The following is a 24,450-nucleotide window of genomic DNA, read 5'->3' as shown; positions in this document are numbered from 1 at the left end:
TTCTACAGTAGGTGAACTCCAAAAATGTTCAGTGAATGGTCAAGGGGAAGATTTTTGCTGGTCTTGTGTAACTTACTATGCCCTTTTCAAAGATAGAAACCTTTGGAATTTGATCTCTACTGATGGATGTTCCTACTCCCAACTTGATGGAGCACAGGGAATGTTGGGAACCTGGGGTGAATTATGGTGGAGAAATATCAGTGAAACTTGCAGAGGCGGAAACTGACCCTACTGGAGAGAGGGAGAACCAGAGGAGACATTTCCACCTTTACCCTCCTCTATTGATTTCTCTGGGGTTGCAAGATTATTCACGAGTTCCTATTGAGACTTTTCTATAGGAAAAATGAATAAATGATATTTCACTTAAGTGCCTTATAATATTTTAATGTCTTTCCAATGCCTTGTGTTAATGATCTGTTTGGGAGGGATGCATTTTTTCGAAGAAGTGTATGTGGAGTGTCTTGAGCAACAAAATAAATAATTAGATAATTAGATAATATATATATATATATATATATATATATATGTATATATATATAATTAGAACTGCTCCCCATTGCCCCATGTGTCTTTTAAGAAACCATCCCTTCTATCCCATACTGCTCTGGAAAAGAGCCCAGGATGGAAATATTGGGAGCAAGGATTTTGAAAGGGTAAAGGGAGATTCTTTTCAGGATGTGAAACTTGAAGGGGAAAGGTATATATAGAATTCATAATATTTCCCTACCCCCTAACATTATCTAAACCTACAGGAACAGAAGGGGAAGGACTTCTTCCCTAGATCCAAGCATTGGAAGCATGGTCTTTTTGGCACAGCACTTTTTCCTAGGTCATGAGATTTAGTGGCTTCTGATGGGAACCAGACTTTTCTTGGGGATACTCATATCCTCTTCAAGTCAGGCCCTAAATGACTCTTGGCACTGGAGGGTCTGATTTCTCCTTGAAGACTTCTTTCTCTTTAATACAAGACAGAGGAGAGTCAGCCTATGGCTGTGCAGGGTGATCAATCTTGGTTGCCAGGCATCCTGCCTCTCAAGTTTAGCTCTTCTGTTGATTCACTGGGGCCTTAGTAAACCTTTCCAAACCTTAATTTTCTTATCTAAAGTTAGGGATGAGAGGGACTGGTATAGTGAACTCCAGGAGAAGTAACTCTCTCTACTAATGCAGATGGACACTTTCTCTGTAATTTCTCAGCTTAGAGAATGATCTAGAGATATGACTTGCTCAGGATCACACTGCCATTATGTCTCATAGGTAGGACTTGAACCCTAGTCTTTCTGGTTCAGAGGAAGATTATCTGATTTTTATGTTATGTCTCACTGCCTTTCTGAAGTTAATAATAGGGCTCTCTCTTTACCTATCTCTTGCCTCTCTGTAGACACTCTATACTTTGCAAAGTGTGTTCCCACCTGTCATTTCATTTTACTAAGTAAAATGAAGTAACTGTAGGGGAAAAAAAAATAATGTTGAATCCCCAGGGAAACATTGATATGTGTTCTTAGGGAAAATTCTCCTACATTCCTGTTGAATTGTCTCTCTCAGCCAACAGCAACAAGAGCTTTAAGAACTCTCTCTGCTTTAAGTAGTGATGATAATAGTTCACATCTTCATAGTGCCTTCAGGTTTTAGAAAGATCCAACACATTACTTACAATATCTCTGTTAGGTATAGAATGAAACTATTAGGCCCATTTTCCAGGTGAGAGAACTGAAGCTTAGCAAGTCAAAAGGACTTGTGTTAAGGTATTGTAGTTAGTCTATATTAGGGCTAAGATTTTCATCATCCTAGGTCACATGTTAGCAATGGCACACATTCAGAAGTTACTTTGCTTGTATTCTCTCATTTGATCTTCAAAACCTTGTGAGATAATATAGCATATATATATATATATATATACATATATATATATAGTTATTCCTCTTTACACTGAGGAAATCAGTGAAATGCCCAAGGTCAGATAACTAGGAAACAATAGAACCACCTGTCTTATTCACTAATATGAATCTCTACTAAAGTTTACTACTCTAGACAAGTTCAGAGTTAAGAATAAAAGACCTCATACTTGGCTGGTTGCCTGTTCTGAGTACCCTTATTCATTCCCTTTGTCATCTGCAGGTCTCCAGCTCTGAACTCCATTCACTTTTCCTGAGTAATGCAGAACTTGCTAAAAGATCTGATTCTCAGAAAATCGAGTGAGTGAAGCTTTAGCAAATGCTGAATAAACCAGATTATGAGGGGAAGACAAAGGAAGGCAGAGTTAGCCGCAGAGCTAATTTCAGGAACTAGTCATGTGAGGACTCATCTTCAGAGTACAAATGATATAGATCAGGAAGAACTCACTTTTAGACAACTTACTAGTTCCTTGGGAACAGTTTTCTGAGGAGCCTGGGACTCTCTTTTTGGCCATCTCTCCCTGGTTTACTATGTCTGAGAAAGACTCACAAGCAAGTATTGTTTCCTGCAAGGGAGAAAAGTGGAGGGAGAGAGATGAGAAGTAATAAGTGCTGAGGGTGAATTCTCAGAGAATCCCAAAGACTAGTTGTTGCATTTTTCATACATGTGTGTGTGTGTGTGTGTGTGTGTGTGTGTGTTGATCTTGGTTTTGAAAGTCAAAGATGTGATTGGTCACTGAACAGATTTTGAGCAGTTGGTCTTTTTGAAACTTATCTATCTTGAATAATGTTAGATGACTTTAGTTCCAGCTGTGGTTAATGGCCTGATCTGTCCTGAAGTAATTAAGCTTTTTCAGTTTTACATGCTTTCCCCATATTTTTAGGGCTGATTTGTTTAGTGGGTTAGAACATGGAACTAATGAGGCTTAGAGCTAGTTACAGTGCCTAACTGGACCAGTTAACATGTCTTAGAAGTTCCATTTAATGGTCTCAGCCTGCATCCATAACCCTTTCTCAAATGATCACTTTATAGGTGTGTCTATTTGGTCACAAGAGGGACCATTCAGGAATCTGTGGATGCTTTCATATGATCCATCTTCACTGAAGGGGGTGAAGAAGACATCAAGATGCTATATTCTATATTGTTAGGGAAGAGTAATGGACATGTTTCTATGTTATCTGAATAGTCTGATAGCATTTTAATATATTTTCCCTGACTCCTGTTGCCCAATTTAATAACTATATGAAGCTTCCTCAGATGGTAGTGATATGAGCACTATTTCAACCACAGCTCCTCACTCATTTTTTCCACATCTATAGCCATTGGCCTCCTATATGGACCTAGACATGACAAATTACATCTTTGTTCCATTAATAACCTTCTCCTGAAAGCCAGAAGTCCCCTCCCCCCCATTTAGGGAATGGGAGGGGTTTGTTGGTGGAAACTTGGTGCCTGGTGTGGCAGTGTACTTTTTGCATATGACTGCATCCAACCACTTTAATAATCAATAAGACACAAAGAGAGTGGCAGATAGGATTACCTTGCTTTTTTCAATCAAAACCCATCAGAGTGAACATTTGACCTTCAGTTGCTCAATTCCTTTTTGAATTCTCTGTCTGATAGCTTCTGAAAATCCATCTGGCACTTAATGCAATTCAAAGTCACCCACAGAAGCAAGTTCCTTGTATGCAAGCTCTGTCTTCTCCTCTCCCCCTTAACACAGTCTTCTTGGAAGAAATTTGGAGCCAGACACCCAAGTTCTAATCAGCCAGGATCAGAACCCTTTTTTGATGGGTTAATTCCTTTTGGGGCCATTTTATCAAGGGTTCCTGTTTCACCTGACTTAAAATTCCCCTTTCATATAGGTGCTGTACTTTTTTGACATATATGTCAATCCCCCCCCCCCCCCCCCCCCCCCCGCTTTTGTTTTTTTGTTTAAGTACTGCCTAATTGTGGCTCCTTGTGTTCACAGAGTCTTGGTAGAAGTAAGGGTGTTGAGAGCATTAAAATGTTTTCCTTTGTCTATCAATCTCCTTTCTGCTTAGTCATTCTTGGTGCATATCCATCCACTAACCTTCTCAGTTTGCCCAATGACTCAAGTGCTTGCTTCTTTTATATATTAATAAAGTTACTTTCTATGCATCTATCATTGCTACTGAGGCTTCAGGAAACACTCTCCAGAGACTTTATCCCTTGTTTGTGTAAGGGACAATTGAGTTGATGTGTTTTCTCATGTAATTGACTTTAGTCTGTGTTTTTTTAATGTTCAAGGAATTATGGGGGCTGAAGTAATGGGGTTATTGTAGCAGGAACATTAGAACTAAACTGTACATTGGCAACCTGATATATAGTGAAAAATGTTAGTAGATCTGGGTTGAAATCCTATCCTTGTCATTTATTCTCCGTATGACCTCATTTATGTTCTTTTGAAATTCTCTGGGCTTTTCATTTCGTCATCTCAGCATTAGGTGATTGGAATAGGTCTCTAAGTGCTCTTTTACTTGGAAACTTATCCTAGGGTCATTGCAGACCTGTTAAAGCACTGTGTGTGGAGAGTAAAAGAGATGGATGACCTGGTAACCTCAGAAGGCTCAAAAGTTCAGGTGATTTTCCCAAAGTATGAACCCTGGGAGCTCGAGCTTTTTTTTTTTTTTTTTTTTTTTTTAAGAACCAAGAAGTCTGTTACTCGCAGGGCTAAGGCTTTTCTGTCCACTCAATCCTAAGCTGCTTCTTATGATTTGTGCATCATGCTCAGTTTGCTCCTACCTGGAGCAGAGGTGAGGTATTTCCCCTTTCCTAATTATTGTAATCCTTTGTGAGAACTAGCTTGGAGAATTTATTCAGCTTCTATCTTGACAGGGTGTATTTTTTTTTGTTACTGGTAATTTTTTTTTTAAGAGACTTCTTCTAGGGAGCAGGAATGATAGAGTATGAAGGCTAGCCTTTAAGAGTTTGAACTTATTTCTTTTTGCTTTAGGCTTCTGCCACAGTCTATCTTCTGAGTCCCAGTTATCTCTGAAATCTCTTTAGGATGGGCTCTGAACATAGCCTTTCTCATCCAAGTCATAGGCAGCCCCTTTGTGTCCTGGGCCTCTTTCAGAGGAAGCCTCTCTGTCTCCAGCCTATTCAGCGTAGTCTCTTGGATGGGAGGCTTGTCTTTAGTTGGAGCATTTTACTTTTCCTCTGACAAGCTAATAGAATCTCAAAATGGTTGCTGACTTCTATTCAGGGGATATCACTGGTCCTTTCTCAAGGTAAATTGAATGAATGACAGTGGCATTATTTTTAGCTGAAGGCAGACTCTAACCATTAGAAATTGATGGTGACTATTGTAATTTGGCCTTATTATTTATTCATTAACCGTGTGCAGGTGGTCAGACAGCCAGCAAAACCTGCCATTTGAAATTTCATTTTCTAGAGGTCTCCATGATGCTTGCACTATATGGCATTAATTTAATGTCTCCTTTTTATGGGAGATCCATTATCTGATGTTTGTACTCATAGTGTATCGTGACAGGCTGTGGTGCTAAACCTTCCTTAGCTGTCAGAAATGGCCTTGTGCCTGTGGAGGAGTGGTCTTGGTATGGCAGACAGCATGTATAAATATCAAGAACTTGTTATGTTACTCTTTAAAGTAACCGTTCCTCCCTCCCTTCCTTCCTTCCTTCTCCTTTTTAGAGAATCCTCTTAACTTTGCTGACATTCTTAATAATTTCCTCTCCCTGCTTCTTGTGTCACTTTGATCTGGTTCTATATGTTATTTAGCTATGGTTGGGCCTTCTCTAATGTGTTCTGGGAAAAGGTCTCAGTATCTTCTCATCCATGGGACCACCCTGGATTCTGACTGCCTTTGAGTGTCTGGGGCACAATTGAACTGTCCTACATAAATTTTTTCCCACAGTCACTGGTAGTAGCAGTAGCTTCATTGTCCTGGTACCAGAGGCTGTCTAAGTTAGCTTTTAAAATAAAGCAAGCAATAGTTTCACTTATTCACTCTCCTCTAGGACTTATTTACAGCCTTTCCCTGATTTCCTCATGTCACCCTTGTGGGTCCTTTTGCTAATGTACAAGTTCTCTGCTTTTTCTCTCATTAACACAATAAAGTAATATTTCTGCCTCCTCACAGAGAAGCCAGTGAGTCCCTTTTATAGGTGATTTTATGTTAGATGCCCTGCCTCACTGTGTGATAAGGTGACATTTAAATGATTTTTGCTATAATTAGCACTAAAAACATGAAAAATAACTACTATTCAAATTTAATTATCTCTGCCCTTTTTAAAAGAACAAAATTCCAAATGCCAAAATAAAAGCTATTCACTTCTCAGATTTTATTTTTAAGATTATTGTTATTTCTGTAAAAATCAAGCCTTTGGGCACAAATGTAATTTCTCAAATCTCTGTAACTAAGAGCCCATTTTAATAGAAGTATGTCATTTAAAGTAGTATTGGCCACAAGGAAAAATGAAAAGAAATAATGGATGCTTTACAAGCTAAAGGTAGAAAGTGACCACTTTAATTCTTTTGACCATTAGTGAAGGCCCTGATCCTTCTCAGAAGAGCAAATGGGAGAGATAAGTTTGAGATTGGCTCTTCTGTTGAATTAGTTGTTCCTATTTTCCTAAGTGTTCCCAAGCTGAAGCTTACCATTATAGATGTAAAATGCTGCTTGTTCCACCAAAAGGAATTATATTGACTTCAGGACTGAAGCTTGGCTATTTGTGGTGCCTGGAATTATTATAATAATTTGACAGACACCCCGATGATATCTCCCAGAGATCCTTTTTTTTTCCATTTGAACGCATATCTTTTATAAGTTTGCTTTTGCAATTTTAATGTCTTTCATCATTCTTTTCTTCTCCCAAAGTTTCTCTTCTGTTTGGGCTCTTTTTGTTATTGAGTGGCTATAATTTACTGAAATATAAAAGCCTTTTGGGGTTCCTAGGACTGCATCAGCTGCATCAGTACTCATGCATCTTTTAAGCTACATAACTGTTAAGGGCACTTGTATAAAGAAGGACACGAATGTTTTGTGATGGTTCCATTTGACAGTGTGTTAGGAACTTGAAAGTTTAGGCCACCCATTCTCAACCCTGTATTTGTGCATGTTAACTAGAGTTCAAGTGAAGGCTGAACATTGCTTGGGCATATGATAGGGGAGTCAGTATTCCTTCAGAAAACTGATGTGCTCTGCATGCATGAGAGCTTAGTCATGTGCTCCCTGATGACCCATCTAACTGTAGAATGGGAAAGCTGGATGGAGAGGCAAGGTGGCAGAGTCGGGAAGACGAGAGTTCAAGGCATTGCTCTGACAGAAGCTGTCAGGACAACCACGGACGGGCAAGTCACTGGACATCTTTAAGACTTCATTTTGTCATTTATAAGTCAAGTCAAACTGGTTATCAGGTGCCTGCTCTGAACCAGTGTCTATGCTATGGGCTAGGGATACAAATAAAATAAAAAGAAGAAAAAGTTCCTGTTTTCACAGTTCACAGTTTAATGGGAGAGACAACATGTAGACAACTCTGTGCAAATAGCATATGCACAAATTAAATCAGTGATGATCCCAGAGGGAAGCACTAAGAAAGAAGTCTAGGAAAGGCTTCTTGTAGAGGATGACTTGAAGGAGGTTGTGGAAGCCAGAGGTGGAGATAGAGGGTGTGAGTCCTAGGTATGGAGGACTGCCTGGAGTCAGGAGATGCAGTGTCTTATTCTAAAAACAACAAGGAGGTCAGTGTCTCTGGGTCAAACAGTAGTTCATGGAGGGAAGTAGGGAGTATGAACTGGACATGTAGGATGCAGCCAGGTTAGAAATGGCTTTAAAAGCCAGAAATAATAAGAGAGGGTTGGACTAGATGGCCAGCCTCTTAGGTTGCTTCTTTTTTTTTCCTTAAGGTTTTTGCAAGGCAAACGGGGTTAAGTGGCTTGCCCAAGGCCACACAGTTAGGCAATTATTAAGTGTCTGAGACCGGATTTGAACCCAGGTACTCTGGACTCATGGCCAGTGCTTTATCCACTAAGCCACCTAGCCGCCCTTGTTTTTTTTTTTTAACATTTGCATATCTACTGTGCCTAGGAATTTCCGTTCTCATCATTGTTATCACAACAACAGTTAGCATTTATATAGCATTTTAAGGTTCACAAAGTTTGTTATAACTATCTCATTTTATTCTCACAGCAACCCTATATATATAGGGGCTATCATTATTCCAATTGCACAAGGAAGTAAACTGAGACAAAGAGAACTTTCTAAGTGACTTGTCTAGAATCATACTGATAGTTTCTGAGACAAGAGTGAAAAAGGGAAAGGATACTGCTAAAGGCTCTACAAATAACATCTCATTTGATAATAGGATCTTTTTGCTTCTGGGTCCAGTGGGCTAGTAATTTATTCACTGTACTACCTAGTTGCTTTCAAAGTAGTCTGTGAAAAAAAAAGTTTAAAAAGTCATGAGTAGCAGTGGGATATTTATGGTCATACAGTAATGAGCCCTTAGGCTGGTGAAGTCACAGGTTTCTTGAATCTCTCTGCCTTCAAATTGCATCTGAGGTATTTGTCATTAATTCAGGCCCTGTAGTAGCTTAAGGCTTTATTAATAGATGTGTCAGATTTTTTTTTTTTGCTATTTAACTTTTGAATCCTTGAACAAAATATCTTGAACAAAAAACCCAATGGAACCAAACTGTTCACAGTTAATTAATGGCAGAATGTTGGCAAATAGTTTTGTTGAGAAGTAAAGATGGGGGGAGGCAGGAATACGGAGCACTTTACTAATGTAATGAGTAGATGTGGTATGTTCCCCATATGTAGTACATTTCATACCTCTCATAGGCATAGGAATACCTGTTTATTCTGAATTGACTCATTTTCTTTGACCAGTTCTGACAGTGGCAAGTCTAATTCCTAGAGAAGGACCACCCACTCACTGACTCAGATTCCCTCTGGATGCTAGAGTTAATGATATTTAGGGGAGGTACATCATCCTTAGTCAGCACTCTAGCTCTTGATTCTTTTTACAGAACCAGCTACTCAAAACAATACTTTTAGATCTTAAACATTGTGATTTGCTTGGCAAGAAGGCAAAAGAAATATTAATAATATCACAAGTACTTATACATTACAAATAAAATACATAATACAAATAAAAGACATCATGATCTACACATAAATTCCAGCAATACACTCAGTATCTATGGGGGAGAGTGGGTGCACACTTAAAGAAATTAGCCAAGCTGTTATGAGGAAAGCCTATATACTTTAGGGTGTTTAGTGTAATTCAAAACTGTTGAACTAAAAACCATGTCTTCTCTCTTTCTCAGTTACTGTCCATAAACATTTCATGATGAAAGTAGTTGCCTTGATTTCTCTATTACTAGGTTGATCCATTTTGTTGTTGTTATTGTTCAGGGCTATCTGACTTTTCATGACCCCATTTGAGGTTTTCTTGGCGAAGATACTGGAGTGATTTGACATTTCTTTCTCTAACTTATTTAACAGATGAGGAAACTGAGGTAAAATAGGGTTAAATGACTTGCCCAGAGTTACACAGCTACTAAATGTCTGAGCCTGTTTTTTTAATGAGGTCTTCCTAGCCAGGTAATAGATCCACTGTGCCCACCTAGCAATTCCAAAGTTAATCCATACTGTGACTAACCCTCTGGACAATGTTTAAGCCAGACTAATTGATCTGCTCAGTGACTTCTGATTCTTTACTTCCAGTCAATTTCTCTGCTTAGCTATACTTAAGCATCACTAACACCCATGCTATGTATCACTCTCAGCTCTAAGCTTAGTTCATTGGTTGTTTCATATCTTTGTCTCTTTTTTCTCTCTCAGTCTTCTCACCTTAGCTTATGGTTAGTGATCAAATTCTCATCTTCTGCCTGTCATCACATAACTTAAATTTCCCATAGGCCTACACTAGCTCTAGTGTTCAGATGGCTCAACTTTTTTAAACCCCATTGTCCTTATCGTCCTCATTTACTGCAACATTTGTCCCATGCAAAACTAAGCCGATGCTTGTCTCCGTTCTGAGTAACTATGGCTTCCCTTAGAACTTTAACTCGGCTGCAAATCTTAAAGAGGCAGTACACTGCAGGAGAGTCACTTTCAAAACCAGATGATTTCAATGTAAGGTAAGATTTTTAGTGTGAGGGGAAACATTTGATTTGTAAATTTGGTTACAGGTTGCAGGGTGTGGAATCCAGATACTTTCTTTTACTTGCTAGCTCTTCCTATCTTCTTGACCCTCCACTTGAGTGTAAAGAATTTAGAAAAAACCGAGAAAAGAAGTTTCATTTAACAGGATGGGATAAGGAAGTGATGTCTGACAAGAATCTGGGACAGAAGTTCTTAAAGGGTCTGCCTTGCCGCTGAGCATTAAGTTTCCTAGGTGTGTAGTGAATTATGGGAAACTTAACAAATGCACATTTTGAAGCTGTAGATTCCCTGTAATGATACTAAGTTAAATAGTTAGTGTTCCTTGGTCCCTCATTACAAAAGAATAATACAATGCTGTGAGAAAAAAAAAGTTTTTAAGAACCATTCAACTAGAGAGACAGAGATTTGATTATCTGATTCCCAGTAATGGAATTAAGTTTTCCTTTGGAGATGATACTCCTCATTTATACTTTTCCTCTCCTACTCCCCTATAGCAATAAATATTGCTAACTAACTTGAGACTTATGGTCTTAAGAGTCTGTAATGTCAGTTATATAGTCTATAATATAAAAGAATTGGGGAGGTAGAACCAAACAGCCTGTTAAAGCTGCTGTGAAGTTCCATATCTGCTTCCTAATGGAGGAAACCAGTAAGACCTCATCTAGAACTCTTCTTATGTTGGCTTCCTTGATACATTTATGAGAGTCTACCAAATCTTAGGATACTTATACTAGGGAAGCTGTTCTTGAAGGGGATAACTTTATGGCACATGAACATTCATGTACATGGTACTTAAACACAATGAATGGGAAAATTATTTAATTGTTGAGAGATTGTATAGGATGAAACTCTTAAGTATGTTTAGATAATATATTCTTAAGGGGAGGTTAAGTATATTTGGGTATAACCCTAAGCTTTTTTTTTTAAGCTTTATTGATTCATTTTGTTTTTGTATGATGTTACTCTTACCTCTTCTAACATTTGGTCCTTCACTTATGACCAAAGGTTTTTTTTTATTTAAATTTTCATTTCCTAATTCTCTACCTTTCTCCTCTCCTCCCCTTCCTCCTCTCTTTGAGAAGGCAAGAAATACTCATTTGATAATAGAAATATTCTTATGATATATGACAAAAATTTAAGAAGAAAATAATGATGGTTCAAAAGCATCAATCAGCAAATCACATATTCCTTAGTCTTCCAATGAAAGAAAGGATGGGTGTTTCTTTAACTCTTTTCTGGATCTGTGTATCCCCATTATAATTACACAGCTTTCTCCTAGCTTTTACTGTTCTTTCTATTTACATTGTGGTGTTTATGTGATTTGGTTTTCTGGTTAGTTTATTTCATGCTATTCACATTTCTTTCAATTTATCCTTACAATACCATTATATTCCATTATATTACTCGAGAGGCAGTGTAACATAATAGACAGAGGGATCCTGAACAAGTCCCTTATACCTTTTACTGCCTCTGACAGCTCTCTAAATCTTAATCCCTTTGTCCTGGGCGAAGGGAGTTGTTCAGGTTTTTTTTCCCTTAGGTTTTTGCAAGGCAAACGGGGTTAAGTGGCTTGCCCAAGGCCACACAGCTAGGTAATTATTGTCTGAGACCGGATTTGAACCCAGGTACTCCTGACTCCAAGGCCGGTGCTTTATCCACTACTCCACCTAGCCGCCCCCTAAAGGGAGTTTCTTACAAGGAACTCCAGTACCCCTTGAAATCTCAGATCTGGTCCATAATAAGAAAATTCATGAATCACAACTTGGTTAGCTATTTCCCAATCAGTGGTCATCTATTTGATTTCATTTTTTTTTTTGCTATCACAAAAAATGGTGCTATGAATATAAATGACCTTTCTTTTGATCTCCTAGAGGTATATACTTAGCAGTGGGACTCTGGGTCAAAGGGTGTGGCTATTTTAATCAATTTGATTTTTAGCACAATTCCAACTATCATTCCAAAATTCCAACTATCATTCTAAAATTCCAACTATCATTCCAAAATTCCAATTCACAACTACTCCATTAATCTATCAGTATCTTCCCACAACAGTTGAGTATCCACTGAATATTACCATCTTTTGTTCTTTGCTACAGCCTCCCCTCCCGCCATGATCCCTAATCTTTTTGAGCTTTGTGTGAAGTAGAGAAATTGTTCAGTGCCTTCTGCTACAGGTAGAAAGCAAAATGATGGGCCATTGGCCTTCCACAATGTGGTGTTTTTGCTGTTTTTATATTAGTTTCAGATAGATAGTATAGATGTTAACACTGAAAGGAATTTGGAGGCTATCTAGCCCAACCTATTCTGTAATTTTTAGAGATAGGGGAAAGAAATGTGAGTGTGTAGGATGCCAATGGATAAACCACTTTTGTTTTTGACAAGTCTTTATATAATGTTGCCCTGTGGGATGCTATCATTGTGAGTGCAGTGACCAATTTGAGCAGATAACTTCTCATTTTCAGGAAGGTAAATGTTACTGCTTCACTTTCTTGGTTTATTCTAGTATTGTAAACAGTAGCAAAGTTGACTTATCCAATAGGCCAGGGACTTTCTAAAGAGGAAAAAAAAGTATTCACGTTGGGAAAAGGTCAGAAATATGCCCTGAGCAAAACAGACTTTTTATGTGAAAAGAGGAAGCTTGTTCTCTTCTCCTAAACTGATTCTTCAAAGTTAACACATGCAGCCATATTTATTAATTTAAAAAAAACAGATTAATACAGGGATTGATCTTTTTTTTAAAAAATCAATTAAAAATGTAGTTTATCTTAGAGGTCATGTGAAAGAATGGGAAGAAGCTGCCTTCCATGTCCCACAGGAAAGTTTTAGTAGAAACTTAAATTGATAACCTTGGAGAACTCATACAGTAAGAGGTGAATCAATGTAGATCGAAATAAAAGATAACCAGGGGAATATATTTGTATCTGCTTGCCGTAGACCATGCATGGTCACTAGGGACAATTTAATGAGGAAATAAAAGCCAAAAAATGTAAATAGCATAAACTAATTAGACTTGTGTATTGGAACTAGCCCAACATAATTCATTCCAAAAGAAAGGAATCCCAGCAGAACCTTCAATTGTGATTGCATGGTGGGCCTGTCTTCCCTTCCCCTCTATTCCAATTGTAAGTTCAGAATGGACTGACCTTTTGATTGACTGAATTGGCTACCAGGTTCTCAGTTGCTCAGGCTCTAAGACTATATACCCCTACACTCTGCTTAAGTACCAGCAGACATTTGTTGATCTCCCACTAGAATTTCCGCCTATTGCTTGCCTGGGAAGTAGGGGAGAAAAAGAAGAAACTTGGACATTTTTAGAGAGAAATCCTCACACATAGTACTTAAATTTTTCAGGGCCAGATGTGATAATGCATGCTGAATGCTGAAGGAAACTAAATATAGTAGTGTTTCATGGAAGTTTCTCGCAGGTTTATCTGTGTGGCCAAGCAAAATCTCAGTCAAACCAAAAATTAAAAGGCATTTCCTCTGTTCCCTTTGCTTCCTCTGACCTACAACTAAAAGCTACATCCCACTGTTGATAAAACATAGGATTCAGAGTCATAAGACCTTTATTTAAATCCTTCTTCTGCCACTTACTAGCTTTTTGGACCTTTGGTAATCAAGGCCACTCTCTGTACTTCAGTTCCCTCTTCTTTTTAATGAGGGATCTATACTATCTTAGATTATTTTAGAGTTTGAGATTAAGAAGTATTATCTTTGGCAACATGAACCCAGCCCATCTTTGAAAGGAATCCATACTATAATATTTTTTTTAGGTTTTTTTTTTTGCAAGGCAATGTGGTTAAGTGGCTTGCCCAAGGCCACACAGCTAGTTGATTATTAAGTATCTGAGGCTGGATTTGAACTCAGGTACTCCTGACTCCAGGGTTGGTGCTCTATCCACTGCGCCACCTAGCTGCCCCCCTACTATAATATTTCTGACAAGTGGTCAGTACCAAAACAATCTCAAGGGTCTCCTCTAAATCCCAAGATCACCTGCTCATTGTCACTCACAACTTATAAGGATGATTTTCTGAGTCAGTCCTTAGAACTCTGTACCATCCAGTTACTTCTAATTCCTTGAGTATGGGAGCTGTGGTGGGGAGAGCAATGAATATAGGGTATCTCAGGTAGCAACAAGTCCTCCCCTAGCAGAAAGGAGGCTCTTAAAAGTGAGAAGATATTCCTCAAGATTCTGACTGTGATATTTAGTCCTGAAATGCAGCCTGAGGAATACTGCTTGGTCCTCCCTGGTTTTATCTGCTTTTGTAGAGAGAGACTAGGCTGGAAAAGCTAGTCCCTTGCTAATGTTGTTTTGGTTGCCCATCTTGTGAAAGGGAGACCAGGCTGTGGTTCATGTACTGCAGCTGCTGCATTATTTTGGTCTTTAGTATTGGATAACTAGAGCTTTATTCCAATCATTCAGGTAGTTACAATCATTTACTTAGTATCTTCCATATACCAGACCCAGAGTTAGATGCTAAGATGCTAAGGATAAAAGGACCATGAATGAAACAGGCATGATGCTAATCCAGAAGTTTCCATTTCATCAAATGTCCACATGAACATTTATTAAGTACAGTCAGAATAAATCTAAATACAGGGAAGTTGATGTGAAGACTTTTTAAAAAAATATTTATTTATTTTAGGCAATGGATCGCTTCTCGGCCCTTTGGCTAAAATCAAGTGTATTTTAGGCCATGGGGTTAAGAGTGACTTGCCCAAGGTCACACAGCTAGACAATTAGTAAGTGTCGGAGGCCCTGACTCCATGGCCTGTGTTCTATCCACTGCGCCACCTAGCTGCCCCTTAGGGAAGTTGATATGGAGAGCGCTTATATTTAGTGGTATCAAAAATGGTTTCTTGTAGAAGGTGGGATTTGAGCTGTAAAGAGAAGTATATGAGTTGGAAGTGAGGAGGGAGTACATTCAGAAATTTGGGTTCAGTTCAACATTAAATGCCTACTATGTGCTAGGTACTCTAAGTACTGGAACATAAATAAGGAAAAGAAAGAACCTACCCTCAAGGAACTTGGCAATCTAATGATGATAAATAGCATTCAAAAGGAAACTTGAAAAATGGAGAATTCAACTGGTGGAAAAGTTTGGTCTGTGAACTCAAACCAAAGTGGAGTTTTGGAGAGGAATTTTTGCTCTACTCTCTTGGCCTCCAGTCAAAGAAGGAAAGGCTACTAAAGATACCAGTGAGTAATGTATGTCAAAGCTGATGCAGTCTCAGAGAACATAAATTTCTTTCTTTTTTTTTTTTAACTTAAATATTTTATTTATCTTGAGTTTTACAATTTTTCCCCTCCCTAATTTTGCTTCCCTCCCCCCACCCCTCACAGAATGCAATCTGCCAGTCTTTATGTTGATTCCATGGTATACATTGATCTAAATTGAATGTGATAGAGAAAAATCATATCCTTAAGGAAGAAACATAAAGTATAAGTGACAGCAAGATCAAACAATAAGATATCAGTTTTTTCCCCTAAATTAAAGGTAATAAATAGACCTTGTTCTTTGTTCAAACTCCAGTTATTTCTCTTGAATCCTTCTTTTACCACTTTATTCTCTCTATTGCAGATAGCCCCAAATTGTCCCTGATTGTTACGAGTCCATCAAGGTTGATCATTGCCCCTATATTGCTGTTAGGGTATACAGTGTTAGGGTATACAGTGTTTTTCTAGTTCTTCTCATCTCACTCATAATCAGTTCAAAACATTAATTTCCTGGTGATGAACTTTTTTCCTGGGATCGTGATGATAGTGGAGTAAATCTCAAGGAGACTAGATGGTGGGAATGATTGGATATCAATAGAATTCAAATATATTTGACCATAAGACAAAAGAGAAATGACAGAAGTTTTTTTCCCCTTACCAAAAAGAATGCTTTATTATGTAATTTTGCAACTTATAACTCATGGAAATATATATTATGTCATAAAATGATAGATTTATAATTAGAAGGAATCTTGTTCAACCCTCTTATTTTAGAGGAGAAATTAAGGGTGAGAGATATTAAATGAGTTGTCCACACAGGAAATGTGGGAAGAAAGAGAGAGTGGCCTGTAGGAAGATAAAGAGACCAGAGATGGAGCTCTATGTATGAAGAATAGAGGGAAGGCCAGGTTTGATTGAATTGTAATGTATAAAAAGGTATGATGAGGCTGGAAAGGTAGTTTAGGGTTAGAAAAATAGGTGTGGAGTATTTTAAAACTATAAAAAAGAGTTTGTAATTGATACTATGGAACTTTGCAGTTTGAATAGGAGAATAATATGACCAAATCTATAATAATTGCTGCTGTGCTCTCTTCCCAGAGGTGTAATGAGGACCACATGACATCATAGCTGTGACCTATAAAGCACTCTTCACATGGAAGGTGGTGGGGATATGGGGACTGGTCTCAGATGACTCTTCTTCATAGAATCATAGGCTATAGAGCTGGAAGATACCTTCAAGATCATTTAGTCCAGCCCCTTTCTTTGATAGATGACCCTCGATAGGTACTCTGTCTTCTGCTAGAGTTCCTCAGACTTATCCAGAATGTCAGTATATATAATGATACTGGACATATGCTAAGTAACACATGAGTGGTGTAGATTTTAGTATGCTAAATGAGAGGTTGACCTTATCTTTTCTGATGCATATAATAGCATATAGCACTTTTTGTTTTGTTTTTTGTTTTTTTAGGTTTTTGTAAGGCAAATGGGGTTAAGTGGCTTGCCCAAGGCCACACAGCTAGTTAATTAAGTGTCTGAGACCAGATTTGAACCCAGGTACTCCTGACTCCAAGGCCTGTGCTTTATCCACTATGCCACCTAGCTGCCCCCCATATAGCACTTTTGAGAACTCAATATTAGTTGATTACAATTGAACCCTGAAATTAAATCTGAAACTTGAAGGAAGGACTCAGGAGACCCTATTATTCAGCCTTCATATTGATCTACCATGTTTCCTTAAGACAAATTAACATGTGATTGGACATTGAAGGAAGGGAAGTACCAGCAATAGGACCTCCAGCTCTTTCTCTCTCTTGGCTGCCCAATGAGACTAAGCTTGCTTTATGAAAAGGGACTTAGTGGGCATCCCATAGGAGGCTATGTTGGTCCATAGACAATGGTTCTTGAAGAGCAGGAGTCAATTTGGTTCCCTACAAAGTCAACCTGGATTTTAGTATTATTGCAATCCAGGGGTAACCTCTAGGAGACTATCTGCTTAGAGGAACAATGTTCACAATAAGTCAAGGGAAACTGGCTTTTTGTCAGATCCTAATGGTTATCATTTTATTATGGTGGATAGAGCACCGGACTTGGAGTTAGAAAGACATGGATTCAAATCCCACCTCAGTCAGTTTCCATATATGTAAGTAACCTGGGACAAATTACTTGATCTTTCCTTCTCAGTTTCTTATCTCAAAAATAAGGAAGCTATCCTTAAGGATATGATTTCTCTCTCATCACACCCAATTTGGATCAGTGTATAACATGGAAACAATGTAAAGACTGACAAATTGCCTTCTGGGGGGTGGGGGAGGGAAGTAAGATTAGGGGAAAAATTGTAAAACTCAAAATAAAATCTTTAATAGGAAAAAAAATAAGGAAGCTAGACTCACTTTAAGCTCCCTTGATCCTGTGATCATATGATCTTTCTATATTTATGGATCCCTTCTCTAGTATTTCAGCTTCTCCCCAATTTTGTTTTTTGGATATAGCTGAAGATAGACTGATGATGAACTTTCATTACCAATTAGTACTTCAGCCACTGGAAATAAAATGTAAATAGATTTGATCCTGAGATTGCCTACAATAGTTTTTCTTTTTTTTTTCTTTACTGGAAAGACTGCTCTATTATGTCATTTTACAACCTACAGCAGATAGAAATATGTATTATGGCATAGAATCATAGATTTAAAACTATAAGAGAGCTTACTATCTAGTCCACCACCCTAATTTTAACTGATGAGAAAATTAAGTTCAGATTTGAACCCCACTCCATTAGCTCCAATTGTTTTAACTCCATCATGCTGTTTTGACACGATGACTGGAACAAAAATGGCTCAGAGGAGGTTGAATAACATATACAAATAACTGAGGGATTCTCTATATAGCCAAGTAGATTCTATTTCCCAGAAAACCCCGAGAAACAACTCAAATCACAGGAGGAAGAGCAGGAGTCAATTTGGTTCCCTACAAGGTTCAGATCATGGCAGGCTTAGAAACCTTTTTTTTTTTAAAGTTTTAAAATTTATTATATTTATTTTTAACACTCTCATTTTAAATTTTGAGTTTCAAGTTTTCTTCCTTTCTCCCACTCTCTTCTCCACCCAGAGAGTGTAAGCAATAAGATATCAATTATATATGTAAAACCATGCAGAAGATATTTCCACATTAGCCATATTTTTTAAAAAGGCAAGAAAAAGAAAGGTAGAAAATTATCCTTCAATTTGCACTGTTCATTAAAATAAATACTTCTTGAAAATAAGTATAGAACTTCTTTGTTCTATACTCAAGCTTTAATTGCAAGACTTATTCTTTATTTCTTTGTGGGTTCCTTAGCTAGTATCTTGGCCTGAGCTTGGTCTCACATTAACACTGATATACTCATCTGAAGAAGAATGTATTCCTGCATAGGGAATTTTTCTAGATTTTTATTTTTTATTTTTTTACTTTTTTGCAAGGCAATGGGGTTAAGTGGCTTGCCCAAGGCCACACAGCTAGGTAATTATTAAGTGTCTGAGGCAGGATTTGAACTCAGGTCCTCCTCACTCCAGGGCTGGTGTCTATCCACTGCACCACCTAGCTGCCCCCAATTTTTCTAGATCTTAATGAATTCTTTTTTTTTTTGTTGCTGTTTTTGTTTTTTGCAAGGCAGTGGGGTTAAGTGACTTGTCCAAGGCCACACAGCTAGTAATTATTATGTGTCTGAGGTTGTATTTGAACTCAGGTCCTCCTGACTCCAGGGACAGGGCTCTATCCACTGCACCACCTAGCTGGCCCAGATCTAAATGAATTTTTACATTGTGCTAAGTACTTGGAGGTGGGGGGCAGTAAAGGGAGAGCATGCCAGACATGGAGAAAGTCAATAAAATTTGAATGGCCTAATGTGAGAAACCATAAACACCATATTGTCTCTTCAAAATTTTTGGCTTATAATTTACCCCCTTTTCGCACCTAAGCTCTACTCATTCAACTTTGTTGCTTATTGGATATTTCACATTGAGTGTATCCCTTAGGCATCTCAAACTCAGCTTATCTAAAGCTGAAATTGTTATCTTTTTCCCCTTCTATCTCTCCACCCTTGTCTGAATTTCTCTCTTTCTGGCCAGAATAGCACCAACATTCCAGTAGCATAGTTTCATGACCTCAGAAATCCCAAGTGGTTCAGTGACTAGAACACTGGGCCCTGAAGTAAGGGAAATCTTAGTTCAAATGTGACCTCAGACAATTGTTAGCTGTAATCATTTGAATGTTGAGTTGGTAAATCCCTTGCACTCTGTTCTGTTGTCAGTTTTATCTTGCTAACCCTCAACTCTGGATTACTTCTATTATCCACATCCTCTTTTCCTACTCCAGACAGTGATGGTAAGATCCAGCTGACTATCCCACCACACATCTGCTATCTAGTAGTCTCAACTAGCAGCAAGACCATCCTTTTACTTCTTCCAAATGTATTTTTGATTGAATGTATAAAGATTGCTCTAAACATTCTGCTTTCTCATCATATTTATACTCTTCTTCCTCTCATCCTCACAGCAAAGGAACTTCTATTATCCTTTATTGAGAAAATATAAGCCTTTCACTAGAACCTCTCTCTTGTTTTTTTCTATATCTCAAAACCCCTTTTCATCTCTCTTTGACTCAGTTCTTCTGAAGAAGAGGTAGTTCTTCTCTTGGTCAAGGCCAACCCCTTAAACATACTTTTGCTCCCATCCCTTTCCATTTCTACCAGTAGAATGGTAATAGTCATTCCCCCTCTAATTTTAAATCATTTTCTATCTAGTAGCTCATTCCCTTCTGCCTACAAATATGTCCAGGTATCCCCTGTGCTTAAATTCTCACTTAATTTTACCATTCCCTCAAAGTTATCATCCTTTTTCTCTCTTTCCTTTTACAGCCAAATTTCTAGAAAAAGCTGCTTGCTATCATTGCTTTGACTTTTTCCCCTTTTACTTCTCAACACTTTGTAGACTATTTTCATTTCTTAGTTGAACCTACTCTCTCACATTGCAAGTTTTTGCTTAATTACCAAAGCCAAATGTCTTTCATCAGTGTTTTTCCCTTCTTGACCTCTTTTCATTCAACATATGATGATGATGATGATGATAATGATGATGACGAGATCTGGCAACTTTTGTTGTTCGTTTTTTCAGGTGTGTCTGCTGACTCTTTGTGACCCCATCTTGGTAAAGATATTGGAATGATTTGCCATTTACTTCTCCAGCTTGTATCTTAAGCCAGATTCAGCCAATAACTTAGCCTCTATGTTTCAATTTCCTTATTATATTAACATTATTTATATGTATATATATACACATAATATACAATCTTATTATATTAATAAATAGCCCCTATCTCCCAGGGTTGTTGGGAGGATCAGACGAGATCATATATGTCAATCAGTTAGCATAATGCTTGGTACATTGTAAGCACTATAGAAATGTTAGCTATTATCATTTTTATTTTTTACTCAAAAAAAACAGGACCTTAACCTAGGCCTTTCTCACCTCCTGCCTACACTGTTGAAGTAGTCTCCTTGTCTCAAGTTTCTTCCTTTTCATATCTATCTTCCTTGTAGTTGCCAAAATTGATGTACCCTAAGACACAGGTCCATGTCACTCCCCTGAGCAAGAAACTTCCATGGCTCCCTATTATCCCTAGGATCAAAATCCAAACTTTTCCTCCTTGGCATTTAAATCCCTTTATAACCTGCTTCCAATCTACTTTTCTAGACTCTCCTTCTTGTACCCTACATTTTAATAATACTACTGTTCTTCCCCATAGACAATATATCTCTTCATGCCCTGATACAGACTGATTTTCTCGGTAGCTGATTCATATTCCATCTTTAACTTTACTTTTATAATCCTTATTTTCCTTTGGCTTTCAGCTTGTGACAATTTCTCCATGTGAATTTTCCTGATGTCAACTCCATTACAATGGCTAGCAGCCCCTCCCAAAAATTGCTTCATGAGTATTTTGTGTGCACTTGTTTGAGATCCTTTATACTCTGGATCTGTGATCCTGTTCATGTACCCATTGTCTCCACAGATAGAATGTAAACTCTGTGGGGAATATATTCTTTCACTTTTGTCTTGGTAATCCCAGCATCCATCCACTACAGTGTCTGGCATATAGATGGCATTTAATAAATGCTTTTTGATTAATTAAGTAGTATTCTGGGCATGCATACTTCCCTGTGTACTGTTTGTGTTTTTATTGGTATTAATTATATATGACCTATGCTGTGACACTAACTAGTCTCTTTCATTGTATCTTTTTTCAAGGATTCACTCCCGTGAGTACTTCAAGGAGAAGTACGCTGTGGATGATGTGCAGTATTCAGATGACGTGAGTGTCTTTTTGTTGTTTTAACCAATAGTTGTTGATTGTAATTTATCCAAACAGTAATTCTACATAATTTAGTCTAATTTCCTAATTTATCACACTCTCCTGTACATCAGGAACTGGGCTTTTGGTTTTGGTTGCTCTTCTTTTCTCTCCAGACACTCTCTAGGTGATCTTGTCAGCTATCATCTCTCTGCAGACCTCTCACCTTCCATTTTCTGTTGGGTTCCATTCCTACATTGCTACCTCTCTGCTGGTTAAATCAACCTTGAACAGGTACCTTTAACTCAACATGTCCATAATTGGAACTTATTTTTCTCCCCCATCTACATTCCCTTAACTTCTTCACTTCTGTATACAGCATCACTATTCTTCCAGTCACCTAGTCCATATCCTAGAGTTATCCTCTGCTCTTTGCTCTTCCTTACACTCTCAGTCCCTGTATCCAGTCTGTTACCAAGTCTTATTGATTGTAATTGTATCCCCAGAGTATCTTGCATGCATCTCTTTCTCTCTACTCATGCAATTACTACCCCAATTTAGACCTTCATTCTGGGTCACCTGGATCTTAATTGAGATCTCTGCCTGTGATCTGTTCCCTCCACATAGCTGACAAATTTATATTTCTGAAACTCAGGTCTGACCCTGTCACATCCCCTACCAAGAAAATTTTATTGGCTCCCTGTTATTCCCTCTCAGATAACACACAAACTCAGTTACTAGCTTTTAATAGTTTCACTTGGTTTAACTTTTTGGACTTTGTTCCATACTATAAATATTTCCCTTTACTTGTCCCATTATTCTCTGTATGCCTCCTCAAATACCTACTCTTTCCAATTCTCCCTGGGAATTTCTTATGAGTATTTTACAATTTACAATTCAGACAACAATCAGTTTCTACTGTAGTGAATTGTAGATAGAAATTTTTGAATCAGTGCTTTTGGAAAGATCTTTATTTTTTAAGAGAAGCCCTCCTCTTTCTCCTTATCTTCTTCATACACCTGAATTTTTAGGATCTCCTGAATCTATATCTCTGCTCATGATATGGAAGAAATTCAAGTGCATTTTCATTTCATAAAAGACATTAATGACTTCAGCAGAGTCAGAGGATCTTGAGTTAAAATAAATAAATTTTTATATTTGCCTGGGGTGCCATGGTTCATTGAATTGGTTATTGTTGTAGGAGTGGTGAAGATCTGGATTAAAGTCTGATCTTACAGCACAGTTCTATTTAATGCCCTAAAGGCCCTTTAGGCATGGTGGCATGTGCTTTTAATTCTACCTCTTGGCAAGGATGAGACTGGTGAATCTCTTGTTCTGGAGTTCTGGGCTGTAATAGGCTATGCCAGTCAGGTGTCCACACTGGGTTTATCATTAATATGGTCAGCCTCTGAATGTGGGGTGTATATGTGAATGGGTGCAACAGGTTGCTTTAGAAAGGGCAACTAATCCAAATTGGAAAAGTCAAAGCTCCCATGCTTTGGCATCTAGCCCATGAGTAGGACTTTCCATTTCTAGTCTGGGTGAAATAAGAAGACTTATCCTTTAAAAAAAAGAAAAAAGAAAGTTTTTGACCCAAGGCTGTAAATAAGACCCTAATTAATGAATATGCTAATTGTTCTTCTGTTTTGTGGTCATTAACCAGTGACATAGATATAAGGCATAAAATAGATGACTTTCGACTTATAGACCTGATTCTATCAGGTACATCCTTAGATGTAGGTAAATGAAGCTTTAAATGTGTCCAAGTCTTTCAGGCCCTAAGGGCACCATTTAGTGAACAGTAGGAAGTAATTTAGAGTTAATACACTTCCCAGAATACTTCACAAGCAGAGAGCAGCTGATTCAGCTAGCGGAATGTAGCCTATTAGAATTGTATATCTGCAGTCCTGAATAGGTCTGATCCCTTCTATATCTGAAGAGCCTGAAGGAGCTTCTGTTCAAGGCGTGCATACATTCTGACCTTATTTGGTTTTCTGCTACTGATCAGAGAGAACCTTACTTAGTTCCTCAGGAACCTCAGACCTCTCACCATACCTACTCCTGGACAGTCATGAATGCCACTGTCCTCATTTCTCTGAGTTGACTGATTCCTCATAAATAAAGCTTCAGCTTCCTTTTCCTAACTTAAGCCCAAATAAGAACACTTACAAAAATAGCCCAACAACTGCAATTGCACAGCCACGTTTTCCCTTCCAAGCTCTCCCATGAGCAGATGTTCTATGTGGGTTTGTGCACCTGTCCATCTTTAGAAAATTAGGAAACTCAACAGTATCTCTGCCAAAAGCTGGGGGTGATTTCTATGTGAAATTGCTTGGGCAACCAGAGTCAGATTTTCTCCAGGTCCAGTCTCCCTGTAGAACAAATCCTCCTTTACCAGAGTCCAGGTCTCCCTTTTCTTAGCTTGGGGAACATTTTCCCTCCAAACCAGAGTTTTGAGGCTTCCCTGGTGCAGGGTGAGGAAGCTATGGGTAAGGATAGCTTTTCTATGCTTTTTGGATATGATTTATGGATGTACATTGTGAGGAATGAAACACTCATTTGGGTTTGGCATCTGGGGTATGTCTCTGGCTAACTCTGGAAAGCAGACAGGGTGGGAATAGCTTTCCCATCTCTCTAAGTGCAGGAGATTTCTTCCACTCTACCTATGTTCAGTGACTGACTACTACATATAGTGCCCCCTACATATAGCCCAGGCTCATTACTTCCCCTGCATCTTTGTTTACTTCTTCTTACATTGAAGGACCTCCTTCCTTTTTGCTGTCTCTTCAAAAGACTCAGTCTGAATATCTCTCTTCCCTGAAGCCTTCTCTCACTGACACAGCCCAGAATACTC

The 24,450-nt window shown here is 38.2% G+C and overlaps 1 protein-coding gene across 2 annotated transcripts in view; it reads left to right on the top strand.

The window, feature by feature from the left end:
* Positions 1-24,450, top strand: part of PEPD (peptidase D) — a 249,686-nt gene that overhangs the window by 28,724 nt on the left and 196,512 nt on the right. For both annotated transcript variants that reach the window (XM_074211491.1, XM_074211492.1), the window contains one exon: positions 21,554-21,617. In XM_074211491.1, coding sequence (XP_074067592.1) covers positions 21,554-21,617 — 64 coding nt within the window. The remainder of the gene's footprint in view (positions 1-21,553; positions 21,618-24,450) is intronic.

The sequence above is a fragment of the Macrotis lagotis genome, chromosome 1 (assembly GCF_037893015.1).
Source record: "Macrotis lagotis isolate mMagLag1 chromosome 1, bilby.v1.9.chrom.fasta, whole genome shotgun sequence".
Lineage (NCBI taxonomy): Eukaryota > Metazoa > Chordata > Mammalia > Peramelemorphia > Peramelidae > Macrotis > Macrotis lagotis.
This window is presented reverse-complemented; position numbering and strand designations above follow the sequence as displayed.